The 21,005-nt window shown below is 35.7% G+C and overlaps 1 protein-coding gene across 1 annotated transcript in view; it reads left to right on the forward strand.

Moving 5' to 3' along the window:
• Window positions 1-21,005, forward strand: part of ARHGAP24 (Rho GTPase activating protein 24) — a 521,725-nt gene that overhangs the window by 93,660 nt on the left and 407,060 nt on the right. The window contains exon 2 of the mRNA XM_003265851.4: window positions 1,867-2,066. Coding sequence (XP_003265899.2) covers window positions 1,887-2,066 — 180 coding nt within the window. The 5' untranslated portion in view covers window positions 1,867-1,886. The remainder of the gene's footprint in view (window positions 1-1,866; window positions 2,067-21,005) is intronic.

The following is a 21,005-nucleotide window of genomic DNA, read 5'->3' on the forward strand; positions in this document are numbered from 1 at the left end:
ATGGTCCAGTCCGCACACACACGGGCACACACCTGAGGGGAGAGTGTTTTCTGCAATAAGTGGTTATGGTCATGGAATGCCCCATAGGGCAAAGGAAGTGTCCAGACGTATTGTAGAGACAGGGGCCTGTTTTTTAAGAAAGGACAAAAGTGCATATTGAATGAGACAGATAATAGTCAAGTGACCTCCTTGAAGTTTAAAAGGAGTTTAAGAGGTGAAGATTAAGGCAAGGATAGTGATAGATTGAAATATATGCCAATGAAAGAGGCAAATCTTCTGCAAAGATGGTTGAAGTTATTAAAATAAGAAGTAATTAGAACGAAAGTTCTGCTTCATCCCTGCAACAGGAATGGCAGGACTAAATTGAGAGAACTTGAAGCACAATAATGGAAGATTTGACCCTGAGCCTTCAAGGAAGAAACATAAATGACCAAGGGCTGACAATAGAAACTTCATGGAATTTATAAGCAGAATTGTATACATGCAAATTGATTAAAAAATTAGTGGTGAATATAAAGACCAGACAGAAAGACAGCTTGTCTTCCAGAATTGATCAGAAATGATAAAACAGGGACTTTGTTTATATGCCTGGACAGGAATAATCTATGTTTTATCAGATAATCAATATCTTTATAACCTCATCAAAGACACAAGAGTTAGAGAGGGCTTCCCAATTCCTGAATAAATGTTTAGAAATAAACATTAGCAAGAATTTGGAAGAAGCTTTTGGGACAGGAAAATCTCTTTTAACCACTTGTTCCTGGCTCCCCCAGAATGTCCACCTTCTCTGTTCTTACTGGAGCAGTTTTAGCATCTCACCTGTTGGTTAATATTTTTCCAGTGAAGAACTCATTTTCTTGCTTATGGATAGGTAGTATGGCCTTATACTCCTTCACACATAACCTTAAAATATTCCTCATCATGTCATGGACTGGTGCACACCACACCCTCCTGAAGCTTGAGAATGGCTTTAGGAGAAAGGAAAAAACTATAGAAAAAACTAGCAAAAGCAGGTGTTTTGTTTTTTTTTTTGTTGGTTTGTTTGTTTTCTCTTAAACTTTTTTCAGCTGTACGAATCCCTGACCAGCCAAAAAAATTGTCGAGGGAATAATCTGGGAAACAGAGGGTAGAAACATCTTGAGATATGTTCACCTATGTAAGACAAATATCTTTCATTAAGATTTTCTGAATAGTCTCTTGAAATGGGGACACACGTCAGGCTAGCTCTTGCTTAGGTAAACCTAGGCCTGCAGGGGCCTGTCCTAGGCTGTGCCCAACAGACACAGAGGCCATCATCTTGAGAGTTATGTTTTAGTGTGTTTTTAGAAATTCCTTCTTCAGACATTGCCTCTAGAACTTTCTCATTTTTCAGTTCTACTTAGGTTATTTTTAGAAATTCCTTCTTCACACATTACCTCTAGAACTTTCTTATTTTTCAGTTCTACTTAGGGACAAAGAGCACCACTCAGCTGCTGAATTCATTTAAGAAGGCAGGAAGGCACAATAAGCTCTCTCCACGTTTCCTCTGGGCATATTGTTGCCAGGTCTGTGGTTTGTCTAGAAATTTGGCCAATGAGATGAGAAATATTTTTCACCCCTTCTCCCACTCCCTTCCCCTTCCCGTTTCCTTCCCTTCACTTCCCTTGCTCTCTCTCTTTCTCTTTCTCTCTCTCTTTCTCTCTTTCTTACTCTCTTTCTCTCTTTCTTTCTTTCTCTTTCTTTCTTTATTTTTCTTTCTTTCTTTCTTTTCTTTCTTTCCTCTCTCTTTGTCTTATTTTTTTTTTTTTCTGGAGAAGAGTGGTTTAAAAGGGAGTTGAATATAACAGAGCACCTCATTATTTTCCTTTCTTTTTGTTTGCTAACTAGGAAAGTCCATCGGCTTGATAATGGAGGAGAACAATGACTCCATGGAGAACCCCCAGCAAGGCCAAGGGCGGCAGAATGCCATCAAGTGTGGGTGGCTGAGGAAGCAAGGAGGCTTTGTCAAGACTTGGCATACTCGCTGGTTTGTGCTCAAGGGGGATCAGCTCTATTATTTCAAAGATGAAGATGAAACCAAGCCCTTGGTGAGTAGGAGAAAATGTAAAGCATTAAGGGCCTAAGAAAGCCAAGAAATAGAGGGATTTGCTAGAAACTGATTGGGACTGAGACCACCCAGAGCTCCCTGGTCTCCTTCAGTTCATTGTCATCTTTCACCCTTTTACCCATTGCTTGCTTTGAGTTGGAGATAATAAAATTGCTAATTGAGGCCAAGAGGCAAATTATACTTGTCTAATATTAATTTTAGTTTTTACTAAGCCAGAGGAGAATGTCTCAGTTCCTCTGGCAAACTTAGTTCATGATAAAATTTTAAGACATCTGCTAAAAGATATATTGTAGCCAAAACATCTTTCTTTTTCTCAGGAGTAAATGGAAAGCACAGGTTTGAAGGAAGAACTGTAGGCACAACTTTCAGTAATTTCTGAGACATTTTCAGTATCAATTCTCAGAGGTTTCCCTCCATACCTTAACTCACATAAAATATGGATGTGGTGCTAAACCAAATGACACTGATACATTCAACCAGCATACATAATGTACCTATCCTTCTGTGAATATTCTCTGTTGCTTTGTAGTTCCTTAGTGGTTCTTTATTTGCTTATTTACTTATTTTCTCAACCACAAGTCTCAAGACTGCAATGAGAGAGAAGAATAATCTTCATCTGCATTACTATAGTTGCAACAGTTTTCTCAGATTCATCATGGCTTATCAGTTGATGAGAGGATATGCAAACTGAGGCATCACTTATGTGTGTGTTTTTCATCTACATCTATAGGATACATACATGAAAGAAGAAACATTTTAAATTCGTTTATATAAACAACCCTAACAGTATGTTCTTGAGGCTATTTCCTTTTGTGTTAAAGAACTTAATTAGGAATTTGGACCGGGTCTCTGCTTTAGTATTTTACATTCCTAAGGCATTATAATTTCATGATGTTCTCATTCCTCTAATTGAATTCCCTAAAAATAGCAATAAAAATACATGCTACAAACCTTGGTCATTTTTTTGAAATTGCTACTACTTTTTAGGCATTTACCAGGGCTGGACATCAGGCTAAAAATTTACATATATTATCTTATGAAATACTTAAAATAATCCTATGAGGTAGGTATTGTTAACCCTGTTTTTGCATGAACACCAAGGTTTATGTGTAATGCAGATTACCCAAAGTTAAACAAACAGTGGTTTGATAATTTGTCTCAAATAAGTCTGAGTTCGTATAGCTTTAGCCCAAGACATTATAAGTAAATTAAGAAGGTCCCATATTGGTATCATGACAGTTATAGTACTTTCCAAATCTGTTATTTCATTTGTCATTGCAAACCAGTGGGGAATATGGGGATTATTTTTATAGAGGAGGAAACTGTGGCTTAGAGATATGAAGTGATGTAATCAAGATTATATAATCATTCAAAGATCAGAGGCAAATTAATGGAGTTTTTTGTCTTCTATCTTACCCTCCACGGTTCTTTTCTAATTGCACCTTGTTTTATAATTATCTAATAATCAGATTAAGGTATTATCTTGAATATAAAATTATTTTTACCAAACTCAGAGAAAGGAATCAGGTTAATGTGAAAGGACAGAATTTAGGGGGTCCAATGTGGGGACTTCGTTATGGAGGAACACAGTGAATACTATCTGTGAAAAAATACATAGAGGGCCATACCCCAGGCAATATGATAATATCCTTTCTGAACAATTTAGGGCAGAGTTCCTCAAACTAGAATTCATGTGCACATTCTCTGACATTTGCACATTCTCAGATTTGAGAAACACGGACCACAGGCTTGGATCCACTGTATCTTCATGACTAGCAGGCACTCTAGTGGTTATATTGATTAAAAAATTGGAAATATAAATTTTAAAATGTAAAAACTCCAGATTAATTCAAATGAAAATCTACCTCAAAATGAAAATTACATTAATTCATAGTATTTCCAGGATAGTGTTTTTATATTAGCATGTTACTAGTATTACTAGTATTTGTAGACTTACTATAACTAAAATTAACAAAATAGACTTGTATTGACCAAAAAGTACTAATTCTTTTACAAACCAAACATAGACCATCACCATCCCCCTAAAAATGTTTTTAAATTTTTCATTCTATGTATTATTTGTTAAAGATTTGTGATTAATAAAGCAGTTAAAATGTAGGATAAATAACTTTATTCTTTTTTCTTTTTTTTTTTTTTTTTTTTTTGAGATGGAGTCTCACTCTGTAGCCCAGCCTGGAGTGCGGTGGTGCAATCTCGGCTCACTGCAACCTCCGCCTCCTGGGTTCAAGCGATTCTCCTGTCTCAGGACCCCAAGTAGCTGGGACTACATGAGTGTGCCACCACACCCGGCTAATTTTTTGTATTTTTAGTAGAGACGGGGGTTTCACCGTGTTGGCCATGCTGGTCTTGAACTCCTGACTTCAGATGATCCACCCGCCTCAGCCTCCCAAAGTGCTAGGATTACAGGTGTGAGTCACTGCACCCAGCCTTGGGAGAAATAACTTTGAATTATCTTTTTTAACTAACTTTGATACAATTCAAGCACTGAGAATTTTAATATTGAGCTTTTTAATGTTTTGCCCTGATGTTTAAACACACGCATACAAATTCAGATTAAGAACTGACAATTTCTATATCAGAGGGAACTTTGTAATATACAAACATTCTATATTGTTCTATGAATGGCCTAATTTCTTCCCTTAAAATAGACCAAGTGAGAGTAGATGCCTGGCACATGGTAACTGTTAATAGCATATTTTTGAATGAGTTAATGAGTCAGTGGAATGTGTCTAGAGCCATGCAGCAGCAGGGCCAGGACCAAGGCACCGTGAGTAATATTGACTGTTCTCAACTCCATCTATCAAAATCATGCTATTTAAAACAACAAAGTTTAAGCCACATTAAATAAGACCTGAAGTGATATATTGTAGAATATCTTTTAAAGAATCAGAACATCTAAATGGAGAATAATTGAACACCTTGAAAAATGTTGAAAGTGGAAAAAAATTTGTCCTAAAACCTGTCATTTTGCATTTGTGTGTTTATGATTGCATGTATGTGGTTGTGTGTATATCTGTGTGTAACAGCCAAAAGGATGTTGTTAATGAGTGACAGATGAGGAACTAGGAGTCACTTTCTTGCTCCTAGATCCAGTGCTCCTTCTGCTTCATCCTTGCCTTCTCATTAGTCCTCAGCTTTTCTTTACCTTTGCTTTTAGTCAGAGGTATTTCTTGTTTTGTTCTTTTCACTTCAATGCTCCCAAACGTAAGAATGTCCTTAGCCTTCATATATTTTGATGAGGGCTATTTCAATAATATGGAGAAAATATCATGAGTAAAATTTCAAAAATTCTTTCTTTTAAACATTCCTAACCAGCTGGAAAGATTCAATAAACTTAACTTGCTTTTTGTTTTTTTTACTTTCTTAGAAGGCACTTCTAAAACGAGAGTATAAAACCCTTGAAATTTATGTCTTTCTTGTCCTTGGTTAAAGTTCTTTAATTTATTATATTAAATTTTCACTGAGTTGTTTTACTCAATAAAAAGAGTCAAATCAAACTCCATCATTATCCTTATTATGAAAAACTGCTCATCTGTTGAGGGAAAGCAAAATTATAATCATAACAGGCTACCCTGAAAATGCTGAATGCTATGAGTACACAGGTACAGTTAGTAGCAAGTAGTGAGTGAGGACTGTCTAGAGGGCTTGGGAAGGGCTGCATAAGGCAAGAGGTGATCCTGACCTGGGATTTTGAAGGTCGATGCGAGTTTTCCAGGTAGATAAATTGGGGAAAGGAATTCAGAGCAGAGGAAAGACATGGAGTTGTAAAATAGATATCTATAGATAGCTCCATATTGCAAGGGTGAATATACGGCAAGAATGCAGTTAGAGAGAAACGGGGGGCCCCAATGGAAAAGGGGTTCCTTAGTAGGCAGTGAGAAGCTATTTCCAGAGCACCTGTGATACTCAAACTACACAACTATGTTAATCTCAGAAAGGAATTATGACAGTTGTTTCCTAATACTTTGAAACCTAAGCTAATAAATATGAGTTTCTCAATTAGATTTTCCTTACATCTCTGTCTTCAATTTTTATTGCTATGAGAACACACTATATATGATTTTGATTTAGTGCATTATGTACTTAAATATTTGAACTTACTATGAATGTTTCATGTTCTTATTCAACTTGCACCTTGCCTTCCAAATATTCAGCAACCTGCCCAAATTTGAGAACTTAGAAAGTTTCACTGCCACTTTTCTTGTATTTTCTTTTTGAGCAAAAGGCAAAGGTGCCTCAAGGCTCTCTGCTCTCTGGAGATAGTACCTGATTTGTAAACAATGACTTTCCAGCACTTAGCCAACAATACCTGGCAATATATGAGAGGCTTATCTCATAATATAGCTATTTAATATTTAATATAAATCAAACTAAACATCCTCAGTATCCTATAATTTTTTAATAAAAAAAAAGCAGCTTTATTTCATTTAGGACAAAACTGTCTCCAGAATCCATTGTCTACAAGTATTTGTACTTATACAGATTTTATCCAGAGCATATTTAAAAAATAAAGTTGATTTTAACAAACAATGATGCATGTAGGCCATTTTTGAAAGTACATTAATACATCTATAATTCTTGTTACTCACAGGCCACTACTATAAACATTTTATAGTGCTGAATTTTTCCAGTTTTTTAAGTAATATCTTTTCTATTTTATCTTACAAATTTCATTATATTTACACGCAGAGGAAAAAGTGTAAAATCATACTGTACAGAAGAATCTATAAAAGAATCTTCCTCCTGCACCACACACCCGAAGGACTTTGGATACCTATTAGAAAGGGTTTTAAAACACATTTGAACTGAATTCATGACAATATCTGTTCTGGCATGTTTCATTAATCATGACAAATGACCATGGCCTTGTCAATACAATAACATGGGGGGAGCAGCCAAGTCAGAGATGAAGTATGATTATAGTTATCTTAAAAATAAGGCAATTGTGCAGGTTTCGTTAAGTGAATCCAGTGATAAATTTTCCTAATGGTTTTTCAGGCCCACCTATTTTACTTCTATTATGTAGCATATTATTACTTAAATAAAAGCTAAGTCTCAAGCTTGGCCATACTAGAGAAAGCCTCTGACATACCCTTGTGCTAGAACCTGACACAGCAGGGCATCGATTTTTAGAAGCCAATCTGAAACTCCTGATAAAATGACTAAAATCTAAATAAGCACCAACCCAATTAATGTGGTCTAGACTTTCCACAACAGATATTGATCCAATTATGTGGGGAAGGTTTTTTCTGTGCATGATGAAGATGACACTATATTAGATCACAATGGATTTTCTTAACTTAGAGAACAAAGTGATTCTGAGTGAATTATAACCTGAGGGCTGACCTCTAAATGTGCAAGGATTGATTGCTGATTTAAGAGTAAGCTCTAGGCTGGGCACAGTGGCTCACGCCTGTAATCCCAGCACTTTGGGAGGCCGAGGCGGGTGGATCACGAGGTCAGGAGATCGAGACCACCCTGGCTAACACGGTGAAACCCCGTCTCTACTAAAAATACAAAAACAAAATTAGCCGGGCATAGTGGCGGGTGCCTGTAGTACCAGCTACTCCGGAGGCTGAGGCAGGAAAATGGCGCGAACCCGGGAGGCGGAGCTTGCAGTGAGCCGGGATCGCGCCACTGCACGCTAGCCTCCAGCCTGGGCGACAGAACGAGACTCCATCTCAAAAAAAAAGTAAGTTCTAATTTTATATATTTAATGCAACTCGTGTGTTAATGAAATCTAGAAATCTCTAAGGCAATTGCTGTCCCGTAAACATTTATGAAGCCAAAGCCTCGATGAAGTATTTAAAATAATACTAGAAACCTTGAAACTTAGATATCATCCTCAAATCTAAAACTAACTTTCTGTGTAGCATCTGAATCTTTTGTGTTTAAAACAACACTAAGATGGTACTGTGGTGTCATCATAAATTCTTAGAAACTCTTAGCACTTTCCTAGAAATGATTATATAAAGTGATAGTATTATTCATATAAAATATTATTTTATTCCACTGTTATTTAAAATTTTATTGCTTTCCTCTACACAGCAATATAGGAATAACTTTTTTAAGAGTAAAGACATAGGCTTTAGAATAAAATTATTCGAATTGAATCTTAGCTCATATAGTTACTAATTCGGATACATTGGGCAAATGAGTTAGCTGGTATAAGCTTTAATTTACTAATCTGTATAATGAGATTATGATAGTAAATACCTCATAACATTATTTTGGGGATTAAATGAGATACTTTATGTATCTGATTTTGGAAAGCAATGATACATGGTAAGCATGAAATAAACATTAGTATCTTTATAAATTAGTATGAGAAAAATAGAATTTATTGTTTAAGATATTAATACTACTCATTCATTTGATTTTTTAAGTGAACATGTATTTATAGATTTCTAATGTACCTACAAGTATTCTAGATTCTAGGAAATATGTATATTTATATTTATAATATATATCGTAGAAAAAATATGTTTATATAAAAAATAGATCCCTCAAAATAAAGATTTAGAGAGAAGCAGCTCAGGTGAAAGTCCAAAATTATTCTAGGTAAGTAAGGAAAGTTTGCTTTAAACAACTATTTAGAAACCTAGGCTGCCAGGGATTTTGCAATTTTAACTTTTGGCTTCCAAATTCACCATGGGGATATAAAATAGAGTATTGCCTAGAAGGATCAGATGGACCAGACATGGTAGTGGTCCTTGTCACTTCTGTTCACATTTTGTTAGTGAGATAGTACTGAGTCACATGAGCACATCTAACTGCAAAGGAGGCTGGACATGGAGCCTAGATTGATCCTGGGAGAAGAGGAGTGTGAGAGTGAGAACTGTCTGCTGTACGTGACTAAAATAATACCAAGCATTTGTGAAGAAGGAGTTAAATTCTAGTGGGTGTTAGGCATAATTATAGTTATTATACCATGTAATAAGTATTTTAATAAAGATAAAATAGGGAACCATTGGAAGTCATAGGAGAAGCCCCTACCACCACTTCAAGGTTTAGAGAGAACTTCTCAAAGGAATAATTTAACCTGAGAATTGAAGGATGGTATCCATAGCTGCTGGAGTGGTATTTATGGCAAAGAAAAGGTGTAGGCCATGGCCCTTTTATAAATTGTTAGAAATTGATAATGGTCAAGTATTCCCATACCTAAGAAAGAGGACAAGAAGAGAGAGAGATTTGGAGAAGAAAGCAGAGGCAAGTTTGTTAAGAGTCCAGAAAGCAGTGGTGAATGTCTTAGATTTTATCTTGAGACCTTACATTTTCCCTGCCTTTGTATGCCCGTTTTTCTTGGTTTATTAGACTTAAAGCTAAACAGTTAAAATAGAACTCATTCTGTGTACAGTTCACTGTGAAGGAATCTAAAATGCCTGCCTATCTGAAAAGGCCTTCCATGACAGTCCTGCAACTCCTATAATTGACTATTTTATATTACTATCTAGTCCCTGGAAAAATTATGAAAAGCAACTATGCTGTAGATAACTACTTGACCTGCCATCATTCCATTAGCGTGTAAGTAGGAATTACAGGAATGCTCCTCAGGTCGCTTTTGACTGTAGGAGGAAGAGCTAAGAAAATCTGTTGCTGCTGGAGAGGGCACCTGAGATGGAAAAGCACAGAGGATATCTTGCACAAAAAGAGACTGATGGGCAGAGGGATCACAGCATGTGAGACCATTTTCATGCTCATAATTTTCTCCAGAATTGATTTGTCTGGTATAGGCACTTCCCTGGGAGGCAGTTAAGTCCACTTGTTTTTTTGTGCAGTTTCTAGAATCAGGCTGCCTGGGTTCAGTCTAGACCCACTACTAGCTATAGGGCTTGGCTAAGTTCATAAAATTCATTATTCTCATCTGTAAAATATACATCATAAAATACCTATCTCAGAATAGTTGTTAACAATACATGAAATAATGTTTCTAGAATGCTTACACAGTACCTGGCCACATATAAAGCAGTTAATAAATATTAGCTATTGATGTTACTATCATCATCATCATTTCTACCATCTTTGTCCGTTGGGATACATTAACACAGCAGTTTAGAAGTTAAGATCTATAATATATACTTTATTAATTGTATAATGAAGGGAATAATAGATGATCAGCCCATGTAAGATTTACAAGGAGGTGCTTTTCGTTGGTCATGCTAACTTCAGAGCAGAAAATAACTTGTTTTCACTTGTCACCTATGCTGTCAAACATTAAAGTTATTACATGGAAAGATTTCAGAACAATACTCTCCCTTGTAGTATGCCTTTTCTTTTTCTTTACATTACTTTTTTGGGCTCCTTCAGAGTTTATCAAAATGATTATGATGACAGCCAAGGAGACTTGAAAAATTGTCTTTACAAAACCGGCTACCCCAGAGGGAGGCAGCACTGGTTTTCCGGTTTCTCAGCACCAATTTGAAGGGAGAACTATTGGAGTTGAATCCCTTGAGTTCTATTCTCACATCTACTCTTATTAACTGAAGGCTTTTGTATTTGTGATGCAATTCAATATATGGAACCAGGTAGTCCGTATTCAGACTATCTCATGTGCACAAATTCAGGAAAATTTCCATTATACCAACTAGAGGAGAAGAAACTTTAGGGGCAAAAACAAATGAGTAAAAATATAATTTGAATATTTACATTTTTGGTGTTTACAGCAATGTGTTTTAAAAGCCTATTTTTTTGCCCTTGATATATTAAATATTTCATCGCCATTTGTTACTTGTTCTCATTTAGGTTTTTTTTTTTTTTTTTTTTTTTTTTGGCTATTCAATTTTCGTGTCTTCTCTTCTTTGGCTTTATCTTGCCTAAATCCAGCTTCTTCTTGTTTTTTAGAGCTATCACCATATGTTCATTCATTTGGTGACTATTTATCAATTATAAACTATGAAATTACAATTTTAGAATGTTTTGATCACTTTTTATGTACAAGGAAGAAATCCAGATACAAAAATTATTGTTCTCACTTTCTGAAATTTGGCTTTTTTTCTTTTAGCATAATATTTTCCAGGTTCATTCATGTTGTAACATGCTATCAGTACTTTGTTTTTTTGTTTTGTTGAAAAATATTCCATTGTATTAATATAACACTTTTTAAAATCCGTTTGTTGGTTGATGGACATATCGGTTGTTTACACTTTTTGGTTATTATAAATAATGCTGCTCTGAATATTCATTTACAAGTGTTTTTGTAGCCATATGTTTTCATTTCTCTTGAGCATACACCTAGGAGTGGAGTGACTGGGTCGTATGGTAACTGTATGTTTAACCTTTTGAGGAACTATGCCGATCATTTTTATTCAATTTCAATCTAATTTAAAACTCAAGCCTCATACTTGGTTTAAATCTCATCTGTGTCCCTCCACACCCTGTGTATGTGTTTGTCTGTGTGTTTGTGTGTGTGTGTGTGTGTGGTGTGAGAGAGAGAGAGAGAGAGAGAGAGAAAGAGACCGAGGCAGAGAAACTGTGAGCTGGATAATCTTTCCTTGCCTTTGAAGTCTCTGTTACTGAGAACTGGTGAGGAGAACAGGTGAGCAAAGACAGATGAATCTCTGCCTAAGAGCCCGTTGCTGTTGGGGACTACATGTCCATATTGATTGTTTCTGCCTTTCTGGCTAATTTGTGGCTGTTGATGACCATCTCGACATCCCAGGTGCCTGATGTTAAGTATGACAAAAAGAACCTATCTTGTCCTTTTTCTTCACCTTTCAGCTCTCAGAATTGGCAGTACACCCCACAGCTTCTTGCTAAAGTCCTATCACCTGGGGACCCACTTTTCATTATTTCACATGAACTTACTGGAAATCCATACATGGTTGCCATGACAAATATGGTGTTGCAGGCCCCTCCACATGATCCCAAAATTTTCTTTGCTCTACGAACTTTTTCCAGTTCTTTTGTCTATTACTCAAGGATAAGTGCAAAGCAGCCTCAGCACGTGACAAACTGAGGCGCGAACTCCCAGTCTCTCCAGTTGCCAGTGACTGCTGGAGTTTTATCTTCCTTGACTCAAGGGGCTTATGGACTCTGCTTTCACATGTTTTGCCTGTAGCAGGAAGCGGAGGACGGATAGTGGTTCTGGCCACAGTGATCGTATCTGACTGGGTTTGATTCTATTCTGTTGTTCTGTTGTCTCGTAGAAGAGTAAGGCACTTAGTACCTCTTCATTTCAGCTTTTAGATTTCAGAAACCTGTCAGAGACAATAGAATAATTCCTATTTAACATCTCATTACAAAAACCTATGTTATACTCTTATATTTTTGAAACTACAGCTTATAAATCAAATGTACATACTTTTTATTCTCCCAGATAAGGGGAACTAATATTTTCTCATCAACGAATTATTCCACAATTGTAAAAATCCTTCCTGTTTCTGACTTCTTATGATTATTAACTTGAAATAATATTCTATACTGCTTATGAACCAGGTACCTTGCCATATACACAAATATGATTTTAATATTTTAAAATATTAAAGTACTAAAATATAGCATAATAAGCATTACATATATTTTAACTTATGATAAATTATTTCTCTTCTAACTTATTGTTTATGTTTGTGTCATGTATTAGAAAAGATTAATAGAATCAATTCTATTTATTAGCAGAATCCTTAACTCATCTTTGTGAACCTGAATTTCTACTTAAACATGTTTTTCTAGATATGGGATTACAGATGCTTAAATAATATGTAATTCTTCACTCATGTTTAGAAGTAAAATAGTCCAAGATAAACTTGTTCTACTTTGTGGCCAATCCTGAGAAAATTTAAGATAAAGAATTGAATCTATGGATAAGAGCTCACTGACTTAGACATGAGTTGTAAATGCTGTAGTATTGGCCTTCCTTGAAGGATGCACTGATTATTTGAATAAACCAATGTAGCTGTAACTTAACTGTGTTTTTTTAACATTCATAACCTTCTCCGGGGAGGCAGAAAACATTGGCAGTAAGATTCTAATACAATTTTTGAACAGTTTTTCAGTGCTAAATTTCTGTGTCTATTTTGAAACTTTTCCTAGTTTTTTTTTAAATGCCAGTATTTAATAGTTACATTTTCTCTAGATTTTAAAGGAGATTTTCCACCTGTCAATTTTTGTTTTGTACATATATAAAATGCATGTGGTGGTAAATAAGCCAAAGGTACTTTTGGGTTATGGACTTTATTCTTCTATTAATGAGTTATGTTACCTTGTATTAGTCCCTTCTTTCTGTGCTTCCTCTATCAAATGAAGAGATGAAGCTGCTGGCTTCAGAGTTGCTATTCAATCCCAGGTTTCTAGAAGTTTTGTGTAGCCCCACAAAAGTTCCTGCTTTTTAAAAATTAAGTTATCATAATTCTTTCAATGAGCTAATACTTTGTTTCCCAAGTCATTGAATTTGCCTATGAAATTTGCATTGCAATATCCAAAGATATTTTGGAAATGAGACACTCTAGAGTATCCTACGGGAAAATGAGCAGTAATTCCATTTTCAACCTACGAGAAGATTTGTAAATATTCTATGTTTTCTATCTTAGCCTGAATTTTGAATATTGAAGTAAAAATCTTGAAGCTGGTTTTAGTAATTACCACAAACAATGTCACTATGGCTTATCTAAAATATATAGTGTTTTCAAAAATGCCTCTTTAAAGAATCATCATTTTACATGCAATTTTGATAAATATAATGTTTATTTAAAATGTTGTCTCTGTTTTTGACTCTTTAAACTGCTTGAGAATATGTTAAAGATATGGAAAATCAGACTGCCCCCTTTGAAGCCCTTTCCATCCAAAATTATGAGATGCAAAACTCATGAGATAGAAAACTTGGCTGGATTTTTAAAACATTAGACTGTAGTTTACTGCTTGAAATTGTATGATTAATTCATTTTTCAATGAATTATGTTTACAAAGATATGCCTACAGAGACTGTAACACTCTTTATGTCAATATCCAAAAAGTATACAATGGGGTTGATTTAAATGTCAGATACTTTAATCGTTCAACTGTTACTATTACACAACTTAGTATTACTGGAGGAAAAAAACCTGCAAAACATTTATGGATCTCAGGTAATGGTCTGAATTGAAAAGTTTCAACATATTTTCACTAAGCTATTTCAAATTATATAATTTGATTTTATCTTAGAAGTAATAATTTAAGAAGCAATATTTGTTGTCTTTCCAAGTTTATGTGTCTCTGATTAGTTTATGTGGCTGGTCGGAAACTGCGCTTTTGTTTCTGACCTGTTGTTTCCTTTAATATTCTGGATTGAGAAACAGGAGTTGTGCGGTGCTCCCCCAGGGACTTACATTATGTGGCATTCCACACAGTTGATACTCTTCTACTTTCCTGTTTTGATGTCTGTCTAAAAATTTGAAAATTTCTGATTTTTTTCTTGTAAAATACATTAACAATATTACTGAGCTCAGAAATTAAAATAAAAACAAGTTTTCCTGTTCTAGTGTAACTAACTCAAACTATTCCTAAGTTTCAAATATTTTCTTAGAGTGACAATTAAAGATGGTTAACTAATAAAAATTAAAGATGCATTTTAATAGGTAATCCTTCACTCTACTGTGGCTTTCCAGGAAGACGAAAAAGGGTAAATGTTTATTATGAACTGTCATGTCTTATGTGTTCAGTACTCTATTTATATTATTATTCTATTAATTCTCACAACACTTTGTTCATTAGAAGTTTTTTAATAGATCAAGAGACTGAACTTCAGAAGGGTTAAAAAATCTATATCCCAAGGCTAGCAATTGGCAAAACCAGGCATACAGTGAAAAATGTAGGTATAAAAATAAGTCCAGGAAGGAAAAAAATAAATGTTCTGTAGATACGGGTAGGATCCAAACTAGTGCCAAAAGGTGTTTTTAGTACATTTATTTATCAGAGAGAAAAAAGAAGGAATTTCATACCTACTTTAATAAATTAGAATACAGATTGTTATATCCCTGCTGAAGAACTCCATCCTTTTTGAAATCATGACAATTTAGAGGCATCCTGGGGGTTCTAGTAATTATGTTAATAACTCTTAAGTTTTGCTTAGAGGTCCTAGGAGAAGTCATATTGGCCTTTTGTAGACCATGTTTGGCTGTTTACTAAGTATACTCAAAGAGTGTGTATGCAAGATGAATTGTAGAGCTTGCTAAAACCCATCTACCCATATCTAATCCTCATTTTTTTTTTTTGCAATAATTAATGAAATAACCTCTTTTAGCTCTATGGGCATTTGTAGGTGGTTCCCACTTTTAGTTGTTTCACATTACATCACTCTGATCCATCAATGCCATGCAATGTAAACCTGAGTTTTGTTTCTACCTGCCTTTATAAACTCATACATGAGAAAGATTTGTCAACAAAAGCAGATGTATTCCGTTTTTGACACCAGACAAAAGTGATTCAGAGGAGTAGCTGATGATTGTGACTAAATTATGGTACATAAAATGGAAATGGCTAATCAGCAAATGTGCCATGGACTGTCTTCTTGGGCATGGAACAGAGAACTGAGAAGAGTGTGGCTATCAAGCCTGCCTCTGGCACTCACCACTCACTTTTATGGATTCCTGTTGAATCCACCTCTGGTGTTTTAAGTCCTAGAGAGAAACCTGGAGGAATCTGTGGCAGAGGTACTCTTCTTAACTGTATTTCCATTTAAGCGTTATAGCAAAATGGCTATGGGACTTGAGCACCTGCTGATGTGACAATGTTGTAGAATTGATTTTGGACATTTTTGTCAAAGAATAAAATAATTTTTATAATTTCATGGAATTGAGTAGATGGAAGATGTTCGTTCTTGCTTTCATTTCCCTTATTCCATCTCCAAGGAAAGGAAAGTCTGCTTTTGTAAGTTAGGCTTCAGAGCTTTTCCACTAGTCACTGTTCTACTGGTGGCTTACAGTAATGTATTAAAAGTCCAGTCTGGAGCATGCTGAGACATTAGTCTCTTTTCCCTACCTTTGGTTCCCCAGGGACTACTATCCAGAAGGGAAAAGTGCCAATTATCTCTTTATCCTTTGCATATAGTTGGTTCGTGGTCACATGTATAAAATACTTGGTCCAGATCTCTCATTGGAGCAACAATTTCTGACTCCTGGAATCCCTCTAATTTTCTAGTCCTGTTTTGTATATCAGCATCTCCCTTGATTTTTAACTATTTTTCTCCATTCTCTCTCAGAAAATGATTGCAGGAGCATTTGCCCCACTCTGGGAAGGTCAAGTGGATGCCTCTTGTTATCGCTCTTTCTTTTTTTTCCCCCTCTCTTTCTTGTTCTTGCTCATATTCTTTTAGCCAATTGCTAGGGTGAGGCATTACATCCCAATGGAGTGGTAAGAATGGAGACTTGGATTTGAGATTTGGGTTGAAATAGAGTAAGTAAGATTCTGTGATTCAAGACCACATCCACTTACCATGCATAGGGAAAAGGAACCTTTGTTCATACTTTCTTACCAGAGATCTATGAAGCAGCTTTGGCCCAAAGCCTGCATCAGTAATAAAGTGTTTGGAAGCTTGTTTTACTACCTGTGAATACAGTTTCATGCTGACATGTGATTGGTTGAATAAGAGACTCAGATATTCAATCCTCATACTATTTTGGTGGTATGCCATTCCCTATATCTCAAATAGAATGAAGCTTGAATATCTACCATGTTACATCTATCATTTGATAGAAAAGGAAGCTGAGGGTCAAAGAAGACTATAATTTGTATAAGAGATTCTCAGGCTTAATAAAGTTGAGAATTGGGCTGGGCGCAGTGGCTCACACCTGTAATCCCAGCACTTTGGGAGGCTGAGGCAGGTGGATCACAAGGTCAGGAGTTGGAGACCAGCCTGGCCAATATGGTGAAACCCTGTCTCTACTAAAAATACAAAAATTAGCCAGGGATGGTGGCACGTTCCTGTAGTCCCAGCTACTCGAGAGGCTGAGGCAGGAGAATCGCTTGAACCTGGGAGGTGGATGTTGCGGTGAACCGAGATTGCGCCACTGCACTCCAGCCTGGGCAACAGAGTGAGACTCCCTCTCAAAAATAAATAAATAAATAAAAATAAAGTTGAGAATTGCTTAATTCACATAATACCTTAAAATTGCTTATATTTTTAGCAGAGTTTCAAATCTAGGTCTTCTGCTATAAGCACTAAAACTAAAGAATAGGCCACAATCCAATATGTGTTCCCTTTTCTCAAAATGGGAGATTGATGCATTCTCTATTGGAATTTTAAAAAGTACTCATAGAAACTTCTATAAGTGTCTATGTTACTATTATGTAGTCAAATAGTGCCTTGTGTTATTAATAGTCATGTTTAGTTTGCCTTTCTAATCACATTGACCCCAAGTGGTATTCCTTAATTGACCCAACAGAACAGAGGTAAATTAATACAGAAAAATGTTACATTCTCATAAAGAGAAGGCTGAATGATGTTGCCATACAGTACTGTCTGAACAAAAGTTCCCCAGTAGTTAGAATAGAGATAAGTTGTGGCTTCAGTTGCCCCTGTGCTATAATAGTTAGTAGTTATTTCATGTTGTGTGTGATAATCCTTTTAAAAGAAAAAAGGATCATCTAGCAGATCACATGAATGTTGATTTTAACATGAAATGATGTTTAAATTTTATTAGTTTTTTAGTTTGTTCAGTATAGGCTTGTGAATTTGGGTGGGGGGTTTATGTTGATATATTATTTTATTACCATGAAAATATTTAACTTGACTTTTACAGCCAGTGAGTTTTTTTCTTTAGAAGTATACACTTTAGTCAAATTGACAAATAGTGATCTAATCATGCAGCATTTTAATAAATGAAATAAGTGCAGTACCATCAATGCCTCGGACTTGATAGACTAGGACTCTTGGCTTCCTTTCTTCTTCATTCCTTCCATCCTTCTTTCCTTCTGCATTTATTCATGAATAGATTTATGCATGTGATATATGCCAGGTATGCTTGATCTAAAACAAGTCACTGCTCTTCTGAAGCTCGATTATGATGGTGGAGACAGCCATTTAACAAGTAAGGAAAGTAACCTACTATGAGGAAAATAGAGAACTAGACAGACAATACTGGTGCAGTGGTGGTCATGATAGTAGGGTCTATTTAGATAGAAAGGAAGGGAAGTCACATTTAAATTGAGATCTAAAGAAGAAAGAAGACTGTCATGCAAAGAGAAGGAAGGAAGGATATACTGGGCTGAGAGGATAACATGCAGAGGGAAAACAGCCCTGTGTGCTGGTAACCTCATCACCAAGGGATTTCTTAGTCATCCCTGCCTTTATCTTGAACACACTGTCAGCCTCACCAAGAGGCAGAGTTGCTTTTCTTGATCAGCCAGTCACTAAATGCTATGCATGCACATGATTGGGTTCTTCACAGAAGCCTCCTGTTGCTTTTTAATTGTTGATGTTTTGTGCTTGCTAAATGCCTCTTGCTGCCTTTTAGTGTAATAGTTTTCATTTGTTGTTTTAAGAGAAAATAAAAGCATGTTTCATGCCTCTCTGACCTTCCATGATTCCCTTCTTCATTCTCTGCCCAGCCTGGAGGATGGGGGTGGAAATTAGTGGCTTTCTTTTGTGAATTCTGAGTCCTGTAAATAAATATCTGTTTGATAGCACTTTTCATGTAAGATTGCTATTAGCTCTCCTATCTTACTGTGACCCCTTGAGTCCAGGGACCCTCTCATATAGCACAGTGTGTGCACACAGTATGCACTCAATTAATGTCTATTGACTGAAGAAGTACCATAAATTCATTTTGGAGGGGGCATCTGATTCTTTAAAGTGCAATGATGATAAGAAATTCATTACAGAGAAGTATATATTATTGACTTCTACTTTTGTTTCTGAGATAGTTTTAAATAAGTAATTAAGAGCTTAAAATAAACAAAATTTTTATTTCGTTTCTAAGATTTCAACAATTTTAGTATTTTATTATCAATACAAAGTTTCTAACATGCATAGGAAGAGTATGAAGACAGTTATTGTTGAAGACTTTGTACCCTGAAGACTAAACCACTCTTTCTTACCCATGAAGCTTCTAATTTAATGTTGAACTGATTTGAAATGGAGAAGCATAAAAAGTTGGCTCCTCTCTAAAGGCCATCAGATATTATTCTCAGAGGTAAATCACCTGCAAGCTGAAACTTGTAGGTGAAGACAACTTTGTAAAATAAATTGCACTGGGCCTCAGAGATGTGGACATATAAATGAATAGAGATTCTGTAAACTTCACCACCTCCTTATAGTTTTGCAGAGTGAAGCTTCTGTGGGTATTTGCATGTAGGTGAATTATGTCTGATAACAAACAATTGTGATCTGGCCGATGTCAGAGTCCTAGCAGTGGATTTTAGTCCTAACTCTGCCACCTAAAGCCTGGCCAGTTAATGACTCTGGATCCTCATTTTCTCATCTTAAAACAATAGAAGATTGCACTGGATTGACATCTAATGTTCTTTTAGCTTGAAATTTTGATAGTCCTTGAAATGAACATTTTATTCATATTTCATTCATTCTTTTAGCCTTTTAACACACATACACAAAACAAAAACAAACAAAAAACACAACAAGCCAGAGGATATGAGATGGTAGGACTGATTGACTTGACTAGGGACAGGAATTTTTATTTGTTACAATTAACATTTGAATAAGTTCTTTTTCTCATGTAATCATGGTAGTGACCATTTTGGGACCATGCCTGAAAACTGACTAGATAATGAGTCTGGTTCCTGTTAATATCTTCTACATCTCCGGCCAGAGATATATTTTTCATTTCGTTTGCCTCCCAATATCAAGCTATCCTTTGGGTCCTGTCTTTTGAGACTAATAATTCCTCTTGGGATAAGCTAGAGAGATCTCTTTGGCTGGAGCATCTGCCATTAAGTCAAAATACTTTGATAAACATGTGCAGTACATACTAATCCTGTATGTTAAAGAATTCTTTCAAAATAGATTCAAGAGTTTAAAAATAAAATGTGGATTTTTTATTTTACAAAATAATTTCTTCTTAATTATAAGTCTGGAAGTTAGATCTGATATTTTTCAAAGCCATTGCTGCACATTGCAAATTTTCATACCATCCACATTTTTGTTTGACTAATTACTACGATGTGCATTTTGCATGTTAATTTAGATTATCCCTCTTTTAGAAGAAAAGGAAATTGTTCTTAAAGTAACACTTAATGTGTAATCACAAGACAGTGAATTGGTAACACAAAGATGCTGTTTAGCAAATGATTGTTTAATGTAAATGAAATTTTAATTTGTTTGGAATGAGAAAACTTTCTTTCTTCCTTCCTGCCTACCTTCCTTCCTCCCCCCCCCCATCCCTCCCGCCCTTTCTTCCTTCCTTCTTTCCTTCCCTTCCCTTCCTTTCCGTTTTTTCTCCCTTTCTTCTTTCTTCCTTTTAATTTTAATTTTATTTTATTTTATTTTATTTTTTGAGATGGAGTCTCGCTCTGTTGCCCAGGCTGGAGTGCAGTGGTGAGATCTCGGCTCATTGCAACCTTTGCCTCCTGGGTTCAAGCTATTCTCCTGCTCCAGCATCCCTAGTAGCTGGGACTACAGATGCATGCCACCATGCCCAGTTAATTTTTGTATTTTTAGTAGATACGGGGTTTCACCATGTTGGCCAGGCTGGTCTTGAACTCCTGACCTCAGGTGATCCACCTGCCTCGGCCTCCCAAAGTGCTGGGATTGCAGGTGTGAGCCACCACGCCTGGCCCTTTCCTTCTTTTTCTAATTAAAATAAACACTCATTGAGTACTTTCTGTCTGCCATGGTTTTCCTCCAAAAGAACATACTTTATAGTAAAACTAATTTTACTACTGAAAACTCCCTAAAACTTTTATCAAAATTATTATTGTACTTTTAAGCAGACTGAAATATATGTTTATTTAAAATTTAACATAAGGATCTTCA

This window comes from Nomascus leucogenys, chromosome 9 (assembly GCF_006542625.1).
Source record: "Nomascus leucogenys isolate Asia chromosome 9, Asia_NLE_v1, whole genome shotgun sequence".
In the NCBI taxonomy this organism is placed as follows: Eukaryota; Metazoa; Chordata; class Mammalia; order Primates; family Hylobatidae; genus Nomascus; species Nomascus leucogenys.